At 38.5% G+C, this 23,063-nt stretch overlaps 1 protein-coding gene across 2 annotated transcripts in view; it reads right to left on the bottom strand.

Moving 5' to 3' along the window:
* Positions 1-5,860: 5,860 nt before the first annotated feature.
* Positions 5,861-23,063, bottom strand: part of CPA6 (carboxypeptidase A6) — an 80,035-nt gene continuing 62,832 nt past the window's right edge. For both annotated transcript variants that reach the window (XM_005517417.3, XM_088058060.1), the window contains exons 7-11: positions 18,953-19,063; positions 18,613-18,703; positions 13,880-14,082; positions 8,778-8,862; positions 5,861-7,444 (exon numbers count right to left, since the gene is read on the bottom strand). In XM_005517417.3, the coding sequence (XP_005517474.2) occupies positions 7,257-7,444; positions 8,778-8,862; positions 13,880-14,082; positions 18,613-18,703; positions 18,953-19,063 (678 nt within the window). In that variant the 3' untranslated portion in view covers positions 5,861-7,256. The remainder of the gene's footprint in view (positions 7,445-8,777; positions 8,863-13,879; positions 14,083-18,612; positions 18,704-18,952; positions 19,064-23,063) is intronic.

Raw genomic sequence — 23,063 nt, 5'->3', positions numbered from 1 at the left:
TTCAGTCTAAAATGACAAATCTTTGCTTGTTTGCCAAATTTTTTCTAAGTTTTGTTCTTCCACCTGTTTGTTTAGTCACTGATAGCTGTTCATTCTCCCAATGTGTCATCTGACCCAGCAGCTCTGGGATTTTCAAACATCATTAATGTTCAACATTATTTTCTTTCATCTTTCTAAAGTATTGGTGCTTCAGTGATTTTATTCCTGGTTGAAAATAAAAATGCCTTTTTATACTAGTTAATCTCTGCTACTCTTAGGGCATAGTCTTGCTACTTAATTTGGACATTTCCTCTATTCTGTGTTATAGACTTCTGTCCTTTGCCTTTATTTTTAGTCCTGATACCAAGTGAAAATAGAAAACGAACTCCAAATGTCCCACCTTTGCTCTGTGTATTCAGAATATGAAGGTGATATATATTTTACTTGGTATAGTTTTGGGTAAAACTTTTCATTAATAATTTGTCTTCTGGGATTATTTTTTCTGTCATGTACATACAAACTGTTAGTTTTCAACAGAATGGTAATTGCTGAATCCTTTAAAGGAATTTTTAAGAAATCATATTTTTGTGTGACCTTCAACAGACACCTAAATGGGAGAGAGTTATTCTTGCACATATTCAGGCTTTAGCACCGATGGGTTGTTTATGATTTTCATAAAGGCAAAAGAAAAACAAGACAGTGATTCCATCAATTTCAAACAACCCTCTTTCTGATGGGCTAGGTGCCAGTGGATCTGCAGCCAAAGAGGAAGCGAAGGAAAAGGAAAAGGCAAAGGAGCCCTTCCCTGGTGCTGTGCAGAGGAGCGTGAAATGAATGGGGATCTTCCTTTCTCTGTTAAGACTCTGACACAGACTAATTTTTTTCGAAAAGTCAAGCAGTCCTGACAGCTGTGAAAATGTTATGTTCCTACTCTCAGCTCCAGAGGAAAGTGCTGTAGAAGAGCTTCCCAACATTCATTAGCCAGTCTGCATCAAAACTGCTGTCTGAGGAATATCCCGGTGTTCAGACATGTTTGCAGCAAGGTATCTGCTGAGGCCTCTGCTGAAGGTTGTACTTATTATCAGCAGGGTCGGGAAGTGTGTGTTTGATGGGTAGTGGACTGCATCTACTGGCTCTCTAAACAGCCTTCAACATGACAGCAACTTCACATTATTTCTACCTCGAAGAGACATCATTTCTCACAAAAGAAACCTCACTAAAATAAATACAAAAACTTCAAAAGAAAACCTTTAATGTGTGTAAGATAAGAGGGCTTTTTTTAGTCTTAAGTTACTATTTTAAAAATGTTTTCCTGCAAATGGTTAATATATAGAATAATTGTTCATGGGCTGAAGCAGTTCCAAAAATCTTGGTGGCAGTTTATGGGCCTGTAGGCTCTCCAGTGCTCTCGTTAACACTTCCAGACTTTTCAGGCACAATCTCAACACCCCTTTGCTCACTCTGGGCAATGGTATAAGACCTTCTTCATTACATACAAGGTAACAAAAGCTTTCTGGGACGCAATCTACGTTTGGAGTGGGGGGCATGACACCCTCGGACGGCCTCTGCCCTAATGTTTATAATAGCAAAACTCGCCCTCTGAGCTCTGTAGGGTGCAGTGCACAAAGTGTTTGGCCCATGAGGGGAGATCGTAGATGGTGTGTCAACCATAGTAGCAGGTATCCCACAGAGACACACTGCAGCAGAAGGGAGAACTTCCTGTGTTGCAGTAGTGAAATCATGTCAAAGGGCTTTTAGGGAGCTGGCCAGACAAGCTGAACTTGCGTGTGCTTCCAGCAGGCAGAGGAGAGATGCTGAACACATGCTGTCTGCCATCAGCAGCCCTGTGGTTGCCAAGAATTGCAGCTACACCATTACATAAACCATCACACAGTACACATTGTGCAGCCAGACACTGTTTGTGTGTGAATGACTCTGCGTAGGTACGTGGGGAAGTTCACACATGTTAACAGGTTCATGTTTTAAATTTAGTACCAAAAGTTAGGCTGTTTTATAGCCTGAAGTCATCACCTACAGACAGTATTCACTTGTTTTTTTAAAATGGAGGGAGAAAAATGGAGGTGCATGCATCATGATAGAGCAAATTTGTCCTGTTAGAGAGGGCTCAAGTACAGATTCTGTGCTATCAAGGCCAAAGAGCAGCTGTGGTTCTCCTACAACACTAGTAGGCATGTCACTATTTTAACCCTTACAAAACTGTCTGGCTCACAACAAAATAACAATAGATCTTTCCAAACCATCTCTGAGAATGTGATAATTTAATTCAAACGGCCTAAAGCAATTAGTCTGTATAAAGAGCTTAAAATAGACAAAGATACTATTTTTTTTTAAATAGCTATTTCTAGCTCATTAGCCACAGAAAAATCCTTTACACTCAGCTTTTTGACTGCACTCCATCAATTCGGCCCAATCAACAGATTTTCTCAATCTAGAAACAAAGCAAAATGAAACAAGGGAAATTAAACAGTGAGTAGGTCAGTCATCTTTGCTCAGCTTTCAAGGCTGCTATAATTGGGTTTTTTTCAGTCATGACATGCTTGAAAACAATAAGCCACCTGCAAACTATGGCAGTGATTTTAACAGCTGTATTATTTTCAAGAAAATTGAAAGTCTCATTCTTAAAGTACAACTTCATCTGACTCTTTTGTGTGTATGTATTTTCAGGCCTAAATTGCTATTTTGCTCAGAATTGGAAAAAAAGTTTCATTAACTGGTTAAAAAAAGAGACACTTCTCCCAGCATTGATCCATCCTGATATGCAGAGGAATAGCCTGGCACGTCACAGTCAGCAAAAAAGACTAAAACACCTGCTCCAAATCATACCACAATATTTGTTTCAGAAGCTGTTATCTATTATTTTATATAAAGTATATGTTCCTACAGGCCTGGGGGTAGTTGAAAATATTTCCTTGTTATGGCTATTCTGCCATATTATTTTTCAAAAAGGCCAAGAAGTGCTAATGTGGCTGGACTTTCAGAGCAGGCAGGACTGATGGAATATATTGCCCCACATTTTTATGGCAAGGGATGGATTTTCCTTGTCACAGGCAAAGTATGTTTTCTGCATGGCTGGGGACAATGGCAGATTTTTTTAATTACGATTTGAATCTATTATTTATGAGTGCATTCCCTGATGTCTGAATCCAAGGGCAAGCCCTGCTGTGCTTGACGTGGTCTCTCACAAGAGGGCTTGGAAGGACCTCCACCTTACAAATGGAGAGACCTGAGACTTTCTGCTTGACTGCTTCTGCATGTCAGGCAACAACAAGCACTCAGGGACTAAGGATTTCCCAGTTCTCAATGTCCTTGCCCCAAACATAGTTTTCTAAGGAGAATCATGTGTTAGCTCGCTGGTAGTTCCCAAACTTGCAGATGTTAACAGAAGACCGTGTTGTTAAGGCAGGCCCTTTTGACACCAGGAGCAGCTTAAGGCTGTGAATTTCTGACAAGCTGCTCAACCAGCACATCATGCTTGGGGTGACAGGCACGTTCAACCAAGAAGAGTGAAACCACTCTGGAGTTGTTCCACGTCCTCTAAGATAGACACAGCATCAGCATCAGTACTTCTGACTTGGTGGTGCTGACAGGGCTGGAAAATCTATCGATGCAATCACTCAGAAGGCAGCTCTCTCCGCATACAGCTTCCCTCCTACACAATGAGGGAGAAGGCAATTACAGGTGTTGGGACTTGAATTTTTTATCCTGAATAATTATGAGAGTTAGGCATACATTAAACACATGGTAAATAATCTACATTTTCTGTGGACAGAAGACTTTTAAATTTCCAACAAATTTACCAATTATTTTGTGTTGTGAGCATTTAAAAATGTTTTTTAAGAAGTGTACCTAATGCCACGGGGTTTATATTTAAAAATTCTTTCTGTAATTTATTTAAATTTCTGTTCTCTTATTCCATTTCCTACAGCAGAGCGATAGTTGTATCTCTGTGCATCTGAGATGCATATGTTCTGTTGTTTTACCATCACTGAAGAACTGCTTAAAGATGGTAATATGTGGCTTTTAGGCATGGAATTCAGAAGCACCAATGCATGCGTGAGACTGAATGTGACCACTAAACAAAACAGTGAACTATGGAAATGATGTAGTAATTTTGCACAACCAAAGGAAAGGTCAAAGTGCTTACAAAAGTACTTATTACCCTACCTATGCTACCAAGTATCTTATTCTTTGACATACATTAAAATACATACATTAAAATGAATGTAAATATAAAAAGAGAAGGGATTGTTTAACAGAAAAAAACTGTGCCAGTTGAATACTAGCTTATTTTTTCATAGGAAATACAAAGCTTTGTTCCCAGCCTTAAAAATTAGACACAATATTGTCCATCAATGGCTATTTTGTGCAGTCCTTGACTAGGCAGCTCAATCTGCACAATTATGTTTTGTGTAGACAAGTGGACTGGCTCTGGATATAAATGCATGTTGGCATTCAAGGTCATTTTGACTCCTCTTCCAATTCAAATTTTGGAAAAGGTATTGCAGTTCTCAGAAAGGAATTTCAGATTTCCATAGGCTTTACATGTTACGAGTGACAGAATACACTGACCTTTCTGAGGCAATTTCTGGAAAATACACAAGGAGCTTCACCCAGCAGCAGTGGTCTTTATTCAAACAAAGCTCAATACTTTATTGACCTCTAAAGGCAATTTTTTATCAATTTATGAATGATGATTTAATGTAATTTGTCATGCTTGTTTTTGGGAAGGGTGACTTGAAGAGGCATGGACCTATTCCTATGAATTAATCTCAGAGGTTTGTTTAAAAAAAACTTAAAGCTATATAAAAAAAAAAGATCAATGTTGTTTTCCATGAAGGGGTTGTAATTATTCTATCAATAATCAATGGAAGTGGAACTTCTGGAATTCACATAATCACTGTATATGTGATTTTGACTGCTGCATTACTAAACAGTGTTTTGCTGTTCATGTACTTTATATTGTGTTGAATGATAACCTGTACCTATGATCATAAAATAAATTCACTTTTCTCAAAACCAGCTTTCAATTCTGTTGTCCTGTAGTCAGTAAAAATTGCTGAAAATTAGTATTCAAGCAGGGTCCATCCATATACTAGTGTGTAGCTTTATTCATGGAAAGGGTTTGATATCAAGTACTTCTAAATGTCAAAGCTTCTTAGATAAATCTAAGAGTACTTGCAGTTATTCCTGTCCAAGGAGGTTAATTAGGTCTAAAATTTTAGGTCATTTTGATACCTAAAGGAGGATATTTGTTTGTTTCCCTTTCTTGTTCCAAGAGTTCAATTACTTTTCATTACTAGTGGAGTTGTAATGATATGAAGATAAAGCTGAAATATTTCACATGGTGAACTGCTGGACTGTGAGCAGGAATCAAACCATCACATAAGAATTCGGTTCCTTCAGTCCATGCTTGTACTGTAGCAATTCAGAGGTAAATTTGCCTCACGCTAATTAGACTTCCCTCATTCATTCTCTCCTTCAGTCTCTTATGTCTTTGTTCAATCTTGTCACCTAAATTCAGAATAACACATAATGGTTGGTGCTAATCATTTATACTGCTTTCAAGACCATTGGTCAGGAATCTGTGCATAGCAAAAGACAGTTATTGCTGTCTTCAAAATATTTAATTGTTATAGTTATGAGCAATTGGAAATTACTATTTTGAGGGCTTCTGTCCCCTAGATGTTTAATAAAGCAGACTAGAAAGTTATGTTATTCAAACAAATCTGAATTAAACAAATCTGAACAAGCCTTCAGAAACTTGTGTAAAATAAACACATTTATTAACAAGATGTTATTACAAATAGAATGCAATTCTGTAATCTTTTCTCACTGATTGCCTTTTGCAGTCCTGAAAACAATGATACTCTTAATTAAATACAGTACTTCCCTTATAAGACTTAGAAAGATTGCCCATGTGCTAAGTTCAAGTGCTTATTTTAGAGAGGATGTAGGTTTTTTAAATTCTTCATCCTTAGCATGAGGAATGTTTTGCAGATAGTTAAAATTGTTACATACTTGCACTAAAGTTTTAACACTGAAGTAAAATATGAATAATACTTCAAAAGTCTTTGACAATTTTATTAACAAATATGTTTTAGTTAATATGTAGCGGCATAAGATTAAATTCAAAATTAATAAAGTAAAATATATATTTCTGCAGATATAATAAGATAAAAAAAATACTATTTTATAAGTACTAAAAATCCATCAACATGTTGTTATCTTCTCTGTGCTTTCATTATTCTTTCAAACATGGTGCTTATTCAATTTATTTCAGCTGTAAGGCTTCTACCTTCACCTCTGGCTCACATAAGAATCCATTAAAAATTTATTAATTCCTTTAAAACAGGCAAAAAAAATACAACTTCCAGGAAGAAGAGCCACATAGCCAAAGAGCCACAGAACTCACTGTAAGAATATTGATAAATAAAACATTAGTTAATTACAGTTTAAGGCTAAATCCTTGGCTGGTGGAAATGGGCACTCACTGTCTACAGCAGAGCCCAGATGCACCAGTCGACTGCCAGCTTCAAGTTCCAAGTCATGGTAAGTTGCTTTGTCTCTCCATGAAGCAGAATATTGTCCATCTCAACAGTATTTTGTTATAATTCTTACACATCACTAGGAAAATTACATTTTCAAAGATAATATGTTGATTTTGAGTCCAATCTACATTTGCAAGTAGATTTCTCTGAACAGTTAAAAGAAACCTTGGTTCAAATTATTGCATAATATAAAAAAAAGTATCACAAAAGTGCATATATGTATGTATGTATACACGCAGAAGGAAGCCACACTGCCACTTGCAATGCAGCCAGCTGCCACTATAAGGCATTTATTGCTGTAGATACAGGCCTGTGTTGGATCACAGGGTATATTTACATGAATTTATCCCTTGGTTTGAGAGACCCCACGGGAAGTCTTCATATTAGGGAAAGGTATAAGGTCTGGAACACTTTATTGTTGGACCAGCCTCACTGAAATTGCAGAATTAAAGTTTTATTGCAAAAGGTAGAAACTATTTTGCACCATACTAGTACCTAAATTAGTATATCAACTTTATGGACCTTAGAAAAGCAGATATTAAATGATGTTTTTCCATTTTCCACTAAGTTAATTTGGAAGAAACAATATCACATTTCCCATTAGCGTCTAGATTTCTGAAGTGGACAAATTTAGAATGGCAACTGAACACACTGAAAGGCATCACCACTGGGAGTAAAATGGCTACTTCCAGCTCCTAGAAGTCCCTCTCAATTACATTTCTTCAGCAAGTGAAGAGTTATATTTTTAACTGCAAGCATGGTCTCTGTGCAGGTTGGTTTGATCAGCATTTCAGGAAGCAAAAATCCAAAATGTCCAGTGTCACGCAGCTCAAATGCAAAAGCATACGGGATGCCATTTTTGTAGGCCCAGTCCATAGAGCTGCCAGAACTCACATCTGAAAGAGGAAATTCAGAGAAAGCATTAAAAAATATTAAGTCAAGGTCATGCTGAAATCACCAGAGGGTTCGTGTGGCATTTTGTCTCTGGGACTCAGTGCACTTGCAACTCCAGCTCTTGCTTGCCCTGATCCTGAACACCCTTCAGGGACTAGTATGAGCACCCAGCACCCAGTGAAATGTGCTCAATACTATATGGACCCTTCATTTTAATAGGAAAAAATATTGTAACTGCTTTGTGTATAGCAAACTTTTAATAAAAGAGAGTATCTAGAATAAAGCCTCAAACTGTTCTTGTCTCCATGTGAGCAGTCTGAAGCTTTCTTTCCACAAAGATGTCCCAGCTGGACTGGAGAGCTCTGCATGCTCCTAAGTTTAAATTGGGTTTTTTAGGCAATTCATTTGCAGTGAGAAGGGGGAAAGCTGATAAAGTAATCTGCCATCTTCTTTTTAAAATGCTTTTAAAATTCTTTTCATTTGTTTTACTTTCTTACCATTTCCTCACAGCATGAGAGCGTTTGCATAGTTGGTGTCTAATATTAACAAACCTTCCTGAGGAAGTGTGCTGCTTATGCTTTCATTATCTCCCTATGTTAATTACCCAAGACACACTTTTCTATACAGATGCATCTCTCACATGGCCTGCTGTAATCTGTGCAATTCTGGCATTAACTCACACTGCTTTTCTTTTGACATAGTGACTGAGTGTGTAATGAGCAGTGCAGTGTAATGAGCACAAGATGATGACTATGCTGTGAGATGGAGGCCCATGATAAGTGGAACTGTAGCTGAAACACAGCAGTGGCAGAGGAGATGCGAGAGGTTACTTCTGTAAAGTCTTTAGCTTTTCACTTTTTCAATGTCTGTTATGATTAGCCATAGCATTCAAACCTCAAGGTTTCAGTAAAGAAAAAATAGTGTCTTGTTAAAACCTTTTGAACTTCTTTTTCTTTTACCTCTCTACAGAGAGCTTGCCTGACAAATGCTGTTACGACTTAGTCGTGCATTTACAGTATCTGATAAAGATACGGTTTTCAAGATCTTCGTTTTTCTTTTTAAAAAACCCACATTTTTATATGGTATGAATATGTTATTTTCTGGCTTTTGACTCTCAAGTGTGTTGCATTTCAATCTCTTTTATTGCATCAGTTGAATTAATCTTACTGCAATCAACTGACCGAATCAGTTGCAAAACTTTGTTCTGCCTTCCTCCCAATCCAAAATCAGAACAAAGTTCATTTTAAATTGTGTTTTCATTCTTTGTTATAATAAGGGTGTTTTCCTTCTTACTGTAGGAAGGTTAATGTCACAAACCTGCAGAGGGAAACTTACACAAAGTGCTGGATGCAGGGCCATATCTGTATCTTACACCATAGGCTGACTGAAGAGCGTTAACAGCATTATAGGCTGCTGATTCCTGGGGAGGAGAAAACATCAAACACATAAATTAGACTTCAACTTAAATACTCTGTTGTGACTGGAACCTGAGTCAATGGATCATTGCCCTCCGGTGCAATGCTGTGTTCCATGAGTCCATGGCAGCTAAGTTAAAATGACTGCAAAGGATAAATGCATTATTTATTTTTAATGACAGTAATTCCCTGAAAAATTTGGTTTGGTTTTTTTTCATGGCATAAAAGAGCTCACTGCACCATGAGTGATCAGATGTTAAGTATTTGTAATTATAGGTATATATGTCAATTTAGCGACGTGACAAATTTAGATGACGTGTAAAACCATGAGATTAAATAATCTCTTTTTTATGCAGTTTAAAAGATGTGCATGCATTTTCTGAAGAAGAATTTCCAGTTCACTAAACCTTGTCTCTGCTGGGCTTTTGAAAGAGAAATGATGTCTTGTTGACACTCACAGTGGTTCAATGAGCAGAGTGGGAAGAAGGAAGGAGACAAGTTCCACTCCTGAATCTCTGATCAGCAGGTAAATGTTCACTGCTGGTGTAACTTCCTCTGGGGCTGATGATGTAGTCTTGGGGAGCTCTTTTCTCTATTTCAGAAATGTGATTTCAGTCCTGTACAGGGGAAATCAATGCCTACATTGCAACAGCTTGTGGCTGAAAGGCTGTTTAGGAGGTTCATGGTTCATCCTGTGAAACTGTGGGAAGAAGGCCTGGCCCATGGAAAATTCTGAGAGTCACATATGGATAGTGCATTGGAACACACGGAAAGGATGCACATATTCAAAAGGAAAAGGAGTATTACCCCAAAGAAAAAGATATTGGCAAAGATGAAATGAAGGTTGGGAAAACATAACCATCTCTCTATAGAGAACAGGAAATTATTTGGAGCTAGAAACTCTGGACTTTGAACCACTGCAATGGTTGTTTTAGTTGATTTATTTCCTTGAACAGAAAGTTTGTTTGGTTTATACAAGATTTCATTAACTGAGTCTTTACCTTGTTATTCATCAGGCACTAAATTAATACACGGGGGAAGGATTACCCTATACTTGCTTTTCCATTTATATGTTTTTCCTAACCTTTCACTTGTTTGCCCTTGTCAGTAGTTGGGATTCTGACTTAATCCTTGGTCTGACCCATGCAGGCTTTGTCTGTACAAGTAGAGAAGCCAGAGAAAACTGCTTTAAATGTCATTCCGGAAACAAAAATAAGTTAATTTTCACTTCCTGATGTGCAGGTAGAGCTTTGGAGAGTTTATTTTACACAGTAACTCCTCTTAGCGAATGCAAAAGGACATTTTTACTCCATTACAAAAATTTGTTAGGCACAACCAGAATTTTTGTTTGTTTAGCAGGACAATGGTGCTGGAGACTGTGACCTTTTCAGCTTGACCTCTTGCCACCTCCACAAGAGTGTGTAGAAACAAGGACTGCTTAACTCAGTATTGCTGGAACTTCTGCAGGACTGGGATGTAGCTGTCAGCCAGTGTAAGGGCTAACCTCTGATTCACCCTAACACCAAAGATGAGAAGGGCCTGTCCTGTGGGAGAAGGGAGAAGTGCTGTCACTTGGCACTCTTCCTCCAGATGCTTTGACCTCTGAGTTGTGACACCCAAGACCCGTGATGGGGTTGGAGTTGTTGGACCCTGTGAGTGTGGCAGGGTGGCAGTGTGAGGTCACTGTGGGGGCTGTGGCTGCACAGGGCCTGGGAAGGGGGAGCTCCAGCTGCAGCCAAGAGCTGTTCTCTGGTGCCTGTACTGTCCCAAGTACGAGACCCTGTTTCTCAACCAAAATTTGCAAGCAGCTGTGCTTACCATCCCAGGGTTTTGTGAGGAGCTGGGATGGCCCAACAAGAGGCCTGATGTCAAGGGAGCAGGAGACAAGGCTCAGCTGGGGGAGCTGAGAGGGGTGGAGAACAAAGTCCTGATAAATGTGCCATGGCAAGGAGAACATAGCCACAAATGAGAAGACTCCCTGTGCATGAGTTATGCACTGTACAGTAATGAGACAACATGTCCAGAGCTGCTTTGATCTGCTTTGATCCTGTTGAAATATTTCTAATAAATAGTTTGGCAATGCCCATTTAAAATCAGCACAACAGTAATGGGTTCTGTGCAGAGGCAGAAACTATCTGGAGGTCAGACCAGGAGCATCCCAAGTCCATGTCCTCCATGTGGGCATGCATCCCTGGGCATGTGAACTTGAAGCTCTTAGCCTTGAGGATTGCAGCTGGCTTTCACTGTTAGAGCCATGTGCCCCAAAAAGGGACAGCTCTCAACTCCATCATACTGTGCGGGTTGGATCCTAAATAAATACAGGCAACCAGTCTTTGAACACCCTCAAGTAGAAAATGCCACATAAAATTACCAGATTTTTGCAAAGATGTACACAAACTCCGTCATGCCATGTAAGTTCACTGCAAACACTAAGGCAAATGACAGTGCAGGAAGAAAATGGATGAAAATCAGGTGAAACTTAAAACTCTTGAGATGCATGTGTGTTTCTGATGGTGTTTTCTTCAATCTAAAAGAGTACTTTCATTTTAAGCATCTTAAAAAACAGATTTCAGGAGAGTGTTAATAAGAGAGTTGTGCCTAAATTAGAAGAGAATATGCATGTTGTGATCAGTACACAGCTCTCCAGTTTCAAAGCAGCTCTGAATAATTGAACACTTTAATTGAAATGGTAACTGACAGCTCACTAGAATGATCTGACCCAGACAGAAACAGCCTTTCTTCTGCTCAGAATTAATCGTAGCTCACTGTTAGCACCAAAAGCTATTTATGTGCTATGCATCTGGGGTCCTACTGTTTTCCACTGTACACAACCCATGTAGATCAACAATGCTTGTTCCATCCGTGTCAGGAAACAGAGATCTATCACTTTCCAGCTCACTGCAATTTCCAAGAGAACTGGAGAATCTGAAACCTCAGCCTAAGTCATCATTTTTGAGACTGAAAATATAAAAAACTGTACATTTATGAGCCACCAGGTGATGGAACCTTTGGTTGTAGGCAAGTATTAAAACACACAAATAAATAAGCAACAAGTATTCCCGTAATTTTCACTATGATCCCTATAATGAGTTTTATAAATAACAGGAAATTACTTCAGTTTCCTATTTCAACCTCCCTCTTGTTTTTGACCAACTACAATGAAAAGAAGTATGAAGCTCAAATACTGACAAGATATTTAGAATTGGTATTTGGCTTCCATTCGCCCATGGGAATCGTTTAAAATAGTGTCTTTTTTTGGTTCCTTTAGGTCTGTGCTCCACTCTCACTGATGAGAAGCCTGATCCAAAGTCTTGCAAACCTGAAGAACACCTGCTAAACATCAAAATTTGGGATCCTTTGGTCTAAAAGCGATGGCTGGAAAGGCAAAATATTTACGAGCTGAGGGGCAGTTATCCCCCGTCTCAGAGTGGAATTATCCCTTAAGCAACAAGAACAACAAAATATATTGGTGTGTATTGTGAAAACTCTCAGATAAATCTTCCTTCTTCTTACAATGAATTTCCCATCTATAGCATCTGCTATTGCCTTATATTATTTTGGACATTTTAGTCAGATACTCAATAATTACATACTTGCAGAGAAGTTGCTGATTCTTCCCAACACTACGTCTTTACCTTCTTCTCTGTTGTCTGTTCTTAAAAAAAAAAATGCTTGCACCTGCTGATCTTCAAAGGAATGAGAACCTATGATTTTAAATTCCCAGTCTATGTTTTTTTGCTAACTAAATAGTCATCAATTCACTTGGAGAATTCCTTTCTCCATGTTATTCCCCAAAAGAGTGTGAAGGTAGAATAAAAAAAACCCATAAATTTATACACAGTCAGTACAGGGTTCGGTGGTCAGTCCCCACAAGTCTCGTATTTTTAGCTCCTCTGGCTGCTTAGTTAATCTCTAATTTGCTCTGTTTCACAGGAATGGCATCAGACAGAAGAATGTTTAGTAGCTACTGAAGTTAAATGTATCAACAGAAATAAGCTTACAAAGAGTTTAGTTTGTGGAGTTCTAGCTGCTCAGCCCCTTGAGGGAATAGCTGAGTGAACCTTCAGTGAAGCCCCAGGGACTGACAACATCATTTATTCTGCACAGGATAAATCTAAGGTGCAGTTAAGCTGCTTTGGAGAAAACTAGCTTAAACCAGCAAGTTAAAAGTCACTGCAACTTTCAAGGTCAAAATGGGAGATAAATGGAAAATGTAATTTTACTCAGGACCAAGGGTGAAAGAGAGGCTTGCATCTGGTTGGTGCAATGTGAGTCTGTGAGCAGGAGCAAACAGAGAGCAAAGCTTTGCCATGTATCCCTCAGAGAATATGCCATAAGGGGGCTTATGAACAGGAGGCTGGCAAAAACAGACCTCAGACTGCAATCAGAGGGAATAGTTCTGCATTTGGATGAGCGTGGAATACATGAAATGTACTCATCTGTACTCTCATTAATTTATTTTTCTAATATATACAAGCTTCTGGTTTAAATTACCTGCTTGTCTAAAAGGGTTAAAAACACTATGTCTGACCTGAATGATACATAGTGCAATTGAAGGTTTAATTTTGGTGAAATCTAAGAGATCCCTCCTTGAATTGATAAACAGTTTCAATTTTATTTTGTTCAAAACATGGAAGATGATTTTCTTTGTGCTCCTAGTGTTTAAGTTCTGAGCATGAAGAGACAGAATTTCAGCTAGATGCCCAAGGACCTAACTATAAAATTCTCATTACAGTTAATTAAATAAAATTATAATAACTATAATTAAAACTTAGGGATTTTTCCTATAAAGTAATTTAAAGGCACTGATGAATAAAAGGCATGACACCATTTTAATCAAATTACCACTGACTCCTGGTGAGTGAAGGTTATATAACCAGAAATGTGATCGCAAGTGGGTCCAGAATAAATACTACTCAATATTATATATGCGCAAAGTATTGAAGAAACGAGTCTCCTCTCAAAACAAAATGTACCAAAAATATACAGAGGAGCTCATTCTCCAAGTTTTAATGAACTTACCACACAGCTGAAGTTTGGAATGGTTGCATATTTGTAGGAGTAAGGGTACAGCAGCATCTGTGCATATGCATGGAAGGACAAATAGGCTTTTATTTGTTTCCGGTGTTTGCGAAGAAAATGAGCAACAGCCTTTACTTCAGGTTCAGACTCAGGAAAAGGACCACAGTAAGTGTCATCACATGGGTGTAATGAAGCACCTTCATCTAGAGGTTGAAAGAGAAAGTTAGTTGGTGGTGAACAATCACAGAGAAATTCCAAGGCTCAACTTCTGGCTCAACGTCTTTTGGCCCATGTGCAAAAGCGTGAAAAGCAATAAACAGATTCAATTGCTTTCTTGTGCCTGATGGGCATGAGCCATGGGGACCTCAGTGCAGCAATCTGCTTGCTCATCTGGTAGACATACCAAGCTCCCATTTGGCCAACTACACACAATTCTCCCCAGAGGATACATTCTTTCCAACTGAAAAAGGAGAACCTGACTTCATTGTATTAAAACTATTGATGGGTCTCATTTGGTCCATTTGAAATCAGAGAGCTATACCTCTTTCATTAGTCACTGCCAGGACAAATCTAGCCTTTTACAGCTTTTAATGTATTACCTGCTACAGTGGTTGTTACAATAGTAGGTAAATGTGCTGGGTTTGCATTAATTGATATTTGGTGAGGAGGTCGTTGACAACTTCAACAGGGATTATCTTAAAAACATAATAGTTCCTGACTCCTGTCTATTTTCAGCCCTGCAAACCTTGTGGGAAAAAAACCCAACAAAACAAAAGCTATATGGGATGACTGCTCAGTCAGCTAAAATAGGAATCACCTCAATTCACACAGGGCCTAACTTTGCTTCAAGTTTGGGGCAGGGGTTCAGTTTTGAGGATATCTTTATGTCAACCTGCTCAGGTGGCAGCAAGCTGCACAAAAGTAACCTACATATAATATCCCATGAGGTGCTGAAAGACGAAACTTAGAAAAAGAGATGTGGTGGTAGCTCCTTTATAATTTAGCAATTCTGGATCCAAGCCATCGTCTCATTTACAGCTTAGGGCCTGGGCCTAAAAGAACAATATTTATGCAAATCTACTCTGCTCTTTTATCTGCTGCAGTTTCAAAATACCACACAATTTACATTGACGTGCAGAATAATAATAGTTTGTTTGCAAACTTCCCTGGAGCCATCAGGGACTTACAACAACAGTGTTTTATTAGCTTTCCTTTGTGTAGTAAGTACTGCCACCTTCAATTAATAAGAAAAGAGACGTGTGTGAGAAGGCATAATGATATCAACTAAAACGGGGTTATGCAATCAACCTAATGCCAAAAAAAAAAAAAAACAACAAAAAAATAAACTGGAAGAATTTCATGCTGCAGTTTCATTTGTAAGATGAAAATTGAGGCTACCATGCAATGGCCACAGGTGGGGATTTCAAAATCTATTAGTGCTTGGATCACAGTGGATATGGAAGGGTTATAGAGAGGGCAGATGGTCTTCTCCATGCAGAACAGATGGCCACCAAGTCATCCAAATCCCAAGAGCACTCTGCCTCGATTTCTTTTCAGATAATATAGCTACAGGAGAGCTATTTAACAGTCTCCAGAGCCTTTTTTTTTTATTTTTTTATGGATACTTCATCTCCTGTTCCGGTGTTGTATATTCTGTCACGGCAATGGATAACGCTGTTACTAAACAGTGGATTCCTGTGGTGGTAAAATGATGGTAAAATGACCCAATGGTAAAATATGGCTCAGTTTAGAGACTTCTAGGGAAGGAAAAAACCTCTCTAAACTGTTCAGCCTATTATGGTGAGCCATGTGCCATCCCAGATGTAGTTAATGCTTTACCTTAAGCGATGCTGGCTGGTAATAAAGAGGAGGTTTCCATGGTGGCCTTGGATAATGTAAGGATATGCTCAATTTTCATACTGGAAGTTCTTTTAAAGTAACTCAAGAATGAAAAAAAAGACATTTCTAAGTTACAGTCATAAGAAGTAAATGGAATTGTGTAAAATGTTACCATGCTGCCTTATTTTTGTACCTGATAGCATACTGGGGGAGGACAAGTATCCTCTAACATCCATCATGAGACCAAATGAACAAAGAAAATGTGTGCCAAGACTGATAAAACTGGTGCTTTGGTACAGAATGAAGACTGAGAGGATGAAATGCTGGAGCATGAATTTCAAAATTCCTTGCAGCCGCTTCTGCCAGTGTGGGATACTGTCCTCAGTGAGCACAGTATTGTGCTCACATTATTGATGTGCTGGAAATTTTAACTCCCGCTGTTGCTCTCTTGGGGATTTGGATGCAATCGATTTACCTAGATTTGCCCTATGACTTAAATTAATTCTAAGTAGCTCATTACTTGCTTTAAAGTCACTATTATTTCATTATCATTAAACCACTGTACTAGTTAATGCACATATATGTACACTGCAAGGAGCATTTCTACCCAGAGTTCTTGCTGCCAGTATTCATGTGGGTCTGTGTGCAATTTGTGTGCACTGTTTTCAGTACAGGTTGCTGCAACATGAAATCTAGCAGTGATATGGCCCTTTGCTTGGTCCCTAGAGAGTCATAAAGCTTACATCAAAGTCCTACACTAGAAAGGAAGAGGAAAGCAGATGGGATGCTGTGTTATCAGCACTGACTAGCTCACTGCTGATAGTGTGTGGTGTCTTTGCTGAGGCCAGAGTCTGCCACAGCACGCCTGCCTGGAAGCCCCACTGTGAAGTCCAAGCCTGTCTGAAAACTCTAAGTACGACTGAACTGAATGTAAAGGTTTTTACAAGCACATGCAGTTTTAAATGTTAAACACACCATGATTACACAAGGCTCAAAGTGTGATATGATCCAGATTCTTCTCTGACTCATCTAATGTCAGATATTAATGAGAACACCAGGTGACTGAGTAGGATCATCTGAGTACCAGTCAGCCCAGTTCATGAAAGACCTTTTTATTCTCCATCAAAACAGACTATCAGACAGACTTTGGGGTCCAAAGCAGGAAGCAGAGCATGTGCTTTTTGGGATGACAAGCAGACTTGAAAGAATTTTTATTTTTAAAACTTGGGGTAGGGACCTGTCCTTCATGTTCAGTGCAGGGGAGAAATGCAACAAGTAAGGGATTACAACACACAACACATGTGAGTTTCACTAAGCCTAGAAAAAATATTTTGAATGAAAACTAAGCAAACATTTTTAGGACTGAATAAAAAATGTGTTTTAATACAGTGGCTTGGTATGAAGAAGAGGAAGGAGGAACACAAGAAAAATTAATTAGAACTAGAAAGAAAATGCACTGAGTATTAATTTTACACTGATAGGTACCTAACACACATCTCTCAACACACTATAAGAGAACTGATCATTCCAGTTATGCCAATGGCTATCTTCTGAACAGTAAATGTTTTCCACAAAAAATACCTGCAGTTGTGGTTTATGCACTTAAGTAAATAGCGGTAATAGTGATGCAGGACTGGTTCATTTTTATGTTGTTTTTGCAGTGTAAAATTGCCTTAAAGATTGTGATAGCATCTCTGGGCTTGTCTTCTCTAACAGAGAGTTTCTCAACTAACACAGGCTTTCTGTAAATGCTTCTGTCTCAGTCCTCTCCTTAGAGTGGGTAGAGTTGAAAACAATTTGAAGCAAATTTCACAGATCCATACTGGATTGAATGTATGCATCTGCTCACATTCACTTTTATCCTTACAGCTCTCAAAACCCTACTTAAAGAATCCAGTTGTGCAAAGCCAGACTGTACAGTGCTCACCCCTACTGCACACAGAGTATTGTGGAAACATCTAGAGAATTCCAGGGGAAGAGGGATGGGCTGAAAACAGGGCTCTTGCACTACACAAACACGATTTCTTGTCTTTACAAGCTTGTCATATAAATAAGGAAGGCAGACTAATGTTGGATGAGAAAACAGCTGCACAGAGAGCTGAAGGAAGTTCCTTAAGATGGGAGAGCAGGTCAGCAGGTATATGTTGCTATATCTAAGTGTTGTTACTTCCTTACATCAGAACTTTTAGGCACTGCTTACCCCTGTGTAAATTGCACTATCTTTAGGTAAGATTTAATAAAATACCATTTTTTTCTCGGTGGACCCATTCCAAATCTTCTGGTAGTTATTTCATTACTGCTGCTTTTTCTATGCAAAATTCAGGCTGATTTTTATTAAGTACTTACAGAAGTGCTGGGAGTTTAAAACTGTATCTCCATGCATTTAGAAGCACCTTCTTTCTCTATTGAATCACTAATAATAATGGCCTTAAGGACACTGAGGCCAGCAAAGTAAGTTTGACGTTTCCAAAGCTAAAATAATTTCAGAGAAATGGCAAATTGAATAAGATGAAGTTTGAAATGTTTCCTGAAACTGCAGTTAGGTAAATCCTGAAAAGTCACACTTCATTCTCAATGCTATGCTTCAAATTATTTATATTATTGCCAAAATACAGAATAGTTGTATGTGTGATTTTAAAAACTTTGCCACATTCTCCATGACAAGTTTTTACTTACGATAAGGTCTCCTTTCCCAAGGTTGAGAACTTTTATTTTTTCAGACATTAGTAGGAAGATTTGAGTCTTGGCTTATGGCTTTGTGGGAAAGAATCTTCAATGACAGAAAAGTGAACACTCACAACAGATGTGATCTAACCTACTTGGATAATTATCCCTGTTGGATAATTAAATACAGGGTAATCTGAACTGGGGGACCAAAGTATCCCCATACTTACCACACCATTTCACTTTCCAGTTGCGATTAGCATCAACACCATGACAGTGAAACCTCGTGTTCTTTGATCTTGTTTTTCTCCAAAATCGATCCTAGCATAAGTTACAAAATATTTAAATAGCAACATTACTCTATTTTAGCAACAATTTATTTGTACACATAACAAATGAAACCTGATAAACATACTCAGTATTCTGTTTTAAGTGGAGTAATTTACTTCCATTTTGCCAGGCAAAAAGTGATGAACCAGATTTACACAGAGTCACCTTTGAATAATGTAATAACCATGTGATCTTTCTTGTCTGAATAATTTTTTGAGTAATACTACCGCCATTACTTACATTTGTCCAGCTGAAACTATATCCATCCACATTAAATACAGGCATGATATAGAAATACAGCTGAGTTAGCATCTTTCTCATGTCAGGATCAGTCTGGTATGTCTGAAGAGCCTAAAGCAGAAAAGCCAAAGAAAATAGTTTACATAATAAAAATAATTTCTCAATTAAGTATTGTGGTGGACTATGACAGTCATGAAGCATTTGGCAGTACAGAGATCTGTTCTCATGGCAGCACAGACATCCTAGCTGTGCCCAAAAGGCACACATCTTCCTGCAAATGTGATTCAGACAGTGTGTGAACATGTGAAAAAGGTGTTCTAAAGACCCAGTTCTCTCTGCTTCTCAGTTACTTTCAATACCCAAGAAAATGCAACTCAGAGAGAAGAAAATGCATGCAAAGTTTTTCTTCAAGTAAGAGTTGAAAGTCAGTGGAATAGATTCTTAGTAGAAGAAATAAGTTTAGCTCCTGTAAGACAATAGAATCCTGTTGTTTCTACCAGGTGATTTGGTAAGGTCTTGAAGCATTTAAGGCTCACAATAACAACACAGATTTTTTTATATTCAAAGTAGTTTGCTATATGCACAATTATCAATACTGTCAGTTTAATCCTTTACAATTTAGACATCTCTCTATTTTTGGAGAACCTTTAGTATATAGGTGAGCAGAAGTCTAGGTAGGGAAAATTTTTGTTGTTTTATCCATTCTGCATCTTAGAAAAATACAGAAAAACCAGAGGATTCTCAGCAGTTCTATTTGCTAGTGCCAGAGATGCTCCTTTATCGGTTCCAGGACACTTATACTCCACATTCTCTTGCAAATACTGTCCCTTAACATAGCTGGGCATCAAATTTGCATCCTTCAAAGTTTAAGTCTTGACTTTATAAGGTGAGGAATCCAGTGCTTCACGTGGCAGGTGGAAAGCATATCATGATGACGCTGGGTTCAGAGGGATGCCTGAGCCTGGCTCCTCTCCTCCTGCTACTGTGATTACAGCCTTCTGCTCTGCAGTATTTCTGGCCCTTCAGATCTGAAGAGTAGCATGTGTTTGGGGAGCAAAGGGAAACATTTGCTCTGAAATAAACTAAGCTAAATGCTTTTCAATTGACAAATGCTTGGGAGCAGTGTGAAGTACAGGAATTCAATACTTCTGGGCTACTAACTATGCAGCTGTTTGAATTACTGAAGCTGCCATGGGAGTTGATGGATGCTTTGTGTGAAATACCGCTAAGAAATAACCATACATTTGGATGTCTGGGGCTGAAATTTACTCATGGAGGAGTATGACATTATTTTTCTTTACTGAGAGGATTAGTGCAAATTCTAAATACTACTTCTATGTGGTTCATTACCCGTCCTTCTGTTGTGCAGTGCTTTCTCCTTACCCAGCTTCATCTCACCCTCCCAGAAGTGCTCTGCATGTGCAAGTCCTTCAGCCTCACTGTCAGATCCAAAGCAGCACGATATCCTTGTGGAAAGCCAAGTCACCCAGTGCTGCTCCACACCCAGCTCTTCTGTTTCAGCCAGGCAAGAGGAGGGGACAGTGAGAAATAGAAGGCAAAGAGGCAAAGCACAGAATGAAATGAGATTTAGGCAGCAGCTGGGACAGGGCAGTGTGGAGCATTGCACATTAGGATGAGATTCTGAAAGAGGTATTTGGAGGGGAGAAGAGAATAACAGAGCACTTTTGAGGGGAGTCTTGATGGACGGTGCAGGAGAAAGCCCCAGCTAATGAGGAGGTCATAGGTTCCCTGGTCCATTTGTCAAGAATTCCCCAAAAATTCTGCGCTGGTATTTCATTTAAATTTGATTTACTTGTATTAAAAAGCCATATCAAGTCTTCAAACAGTGTTGGATAAAAAAATTTGTGTTCAGGGAACTGCAAAAAAATTAGTTTTGTCAAAACATTGATTTTTCAAATCAATGGTTACTCAAAAATAATGACCATGAAAATAAGGACTGTGTGTCATTGCAGAGAATCAGAGAATATGTATTGAAGTAAACAGGGCACTATGTTCATTAGGCTGGCCCTGCACTTAAATCTGCACAGGATTAAGAGCCTACGTGGTAAGTATGGATGTTAAACTGGTAAAACTGTTCTTACAGATGGAAACAGAACCAACCGTGCTCCAAAATGTGAGTCAAGGAAAATGAACATTTTTATCTTGCTTATTTCAGGGAGAAGTAGCTTCGCTGAGGAGGAAATAAAGCACCACACACCACTTCCTTGATTTTTTACTGCTTTTCTATTTTTAGACAGTATTAACAAATTAAGCTTTTGTGTCCCCATGGTGGGTATTTACACACCAGTGATGATGAAACTGGCATATGTGTTTGTATCTGTATTTTGTATGCCATTCATTTGCTGTCAGTTGCATGTGTAATTATGCATTTTGTTACACTGGGCTATATACTATGTTTTGAACTGCAATGCTGTTAGACTAAACTCTTTAAAACCCTTTTAAAATCATCTCCTTAAAATAACTACAGATAATTAATTAATGTAAGGTAATATACTGCTTAAAGCTTAAAGTTGCATGAATGAATTTTGCATATATTTCATAACCTTTCCAAATTTGCAAGAATTGGCATAATGAAAATATTTGAATTCAGATTTTTTAATATACACTAAGTTTTAAATCCTGTGAAGAATATATTTTTCTTCCTAGGTGAAAGCACCATCATTTAAAAACCTACACAAAATATAGGCAGCAAAATGCCAAGTTTTATAGTGACTCTGTGTTATTTTAAAGCCTGTTGTCATTGAGAAAATACTAGAAGAGACTTTGGAAAGCATTATAGTCCCCAGTAATAATCCTCAAAATTGGAAGTCTTAATGTTGGTTTAGAGCCAAATAGATAATTCAGTTCTGTTCTTTAAAGAATATATGGGATTTTTAATAGCTTTGTTGCCCTTCCAGAGTAGTATTTCATTAAAATATAGTGGATCTAGAGTGGCTTTCTTCTTTGAAAGCAAGCAGATAGTGTGAGATCATATTCACTCTTTCTGCTGAAAATACTTTGTCTTCCGTACTGCTCTTATTTGCTATTTTTATTTGATGTGTGTAATCAGTCAACACAGACAGTATACTCTTTGGCAATGAGCCTTACAGTTACCAAGGTGTGTCCTTGCTGGAGCAAAGCCCACAACTTGCCTTTCATGTCGTGACTGTCGAGTTCTCCCCACACTGGTGGTGTGACCCACCTCCCCCCACCCGCTCCGGCAGTGCTGAAACGTTTTCTCTCTGCTGTGACACGAGCAAGGCGAATATAAACCATTAGTGAATTAACTGCACTGTTGTTTGCAGAGAGATCTCAGAATATGGGTTGATTCTGCTTCCCCATCAGGGAATCAATAGCAGCTTTGCTGCTGAATGTGCAGAGGGCCAGACCGGCCCAATAAAGGCTGGATCGTGTTATTGGTGAGCGAACAGATGATAGAGGAACACTGCCAACACCGTGCAAGCAATCTGCCTGGGGGTGGGGAAAGGACCAGTGATTAATAGGATGGGGCTCGATCATCTGGATCAGCTGAGTGATGGTTGTTGATAGAGCTATACCGGCTTAGGCTGGCTGAAGAGATGGTCCACAGGAAATTTAATTTAGGGGACGGAGTAAACAAAAGAGCTATATTGTAAACTGCCAAGGCAATAAAGGCAAGAGTGTAAAATGGATTTAGGATGCAGTTAGGCTTTTTATAAAACCAGGGGATTGACTGAGAAGGACAAAGCAAGGAGACAGGGTTGGGAGAAACTCTGAAATCCCAGTTGAGCTTAACAAGGATTTTCTATCCCACAATTAATTATTATTAAATTTAAATTAAATTTAAATTAATTTAACAGCTTTTGCTGTTTCTGGTTTTGAATTAAACAATCATACTGAATTAAACAGTTACTATTTTAGCACAAGGAATTGACTCCATTTACTGCTTTGCCAGAAATTGCACAAAACTGCTCCTGGCAAAACAGGATTAACTCTTCCATGCCATTATTAAGATATCGGTTAAAACATCTTTTCTGGCAGTAACACACAATACTTTACTTTTCACTGCACTTGTGATGTTTAGCAGGCTGACACTATGATCTGCCATTCAGGCCTTTATTGCCACTTTATC

This window comes from Pseudopodoces humilis, chromosome 1 (assembly GCF_049639895.1).
Source record: "Pseudopodoces humilis isolate 2021_Gansu_Grassland_sample_001 chromosome 1, ASM4963989v1, whole genome shotgun sequence".
Taxonomy (NCBI): domain Eukaryota; kingdom Metazoa; phylum Chordata; class Aves; order Passeriformes; family Paridae; genus Pseudopodoces; species Pseudopodoces humilis.
The sequence above is the reverse complement of the archived record's forward strand: the minus strand, read 5'-3'. Positions and strand labels throughout refer to the sequence as shown.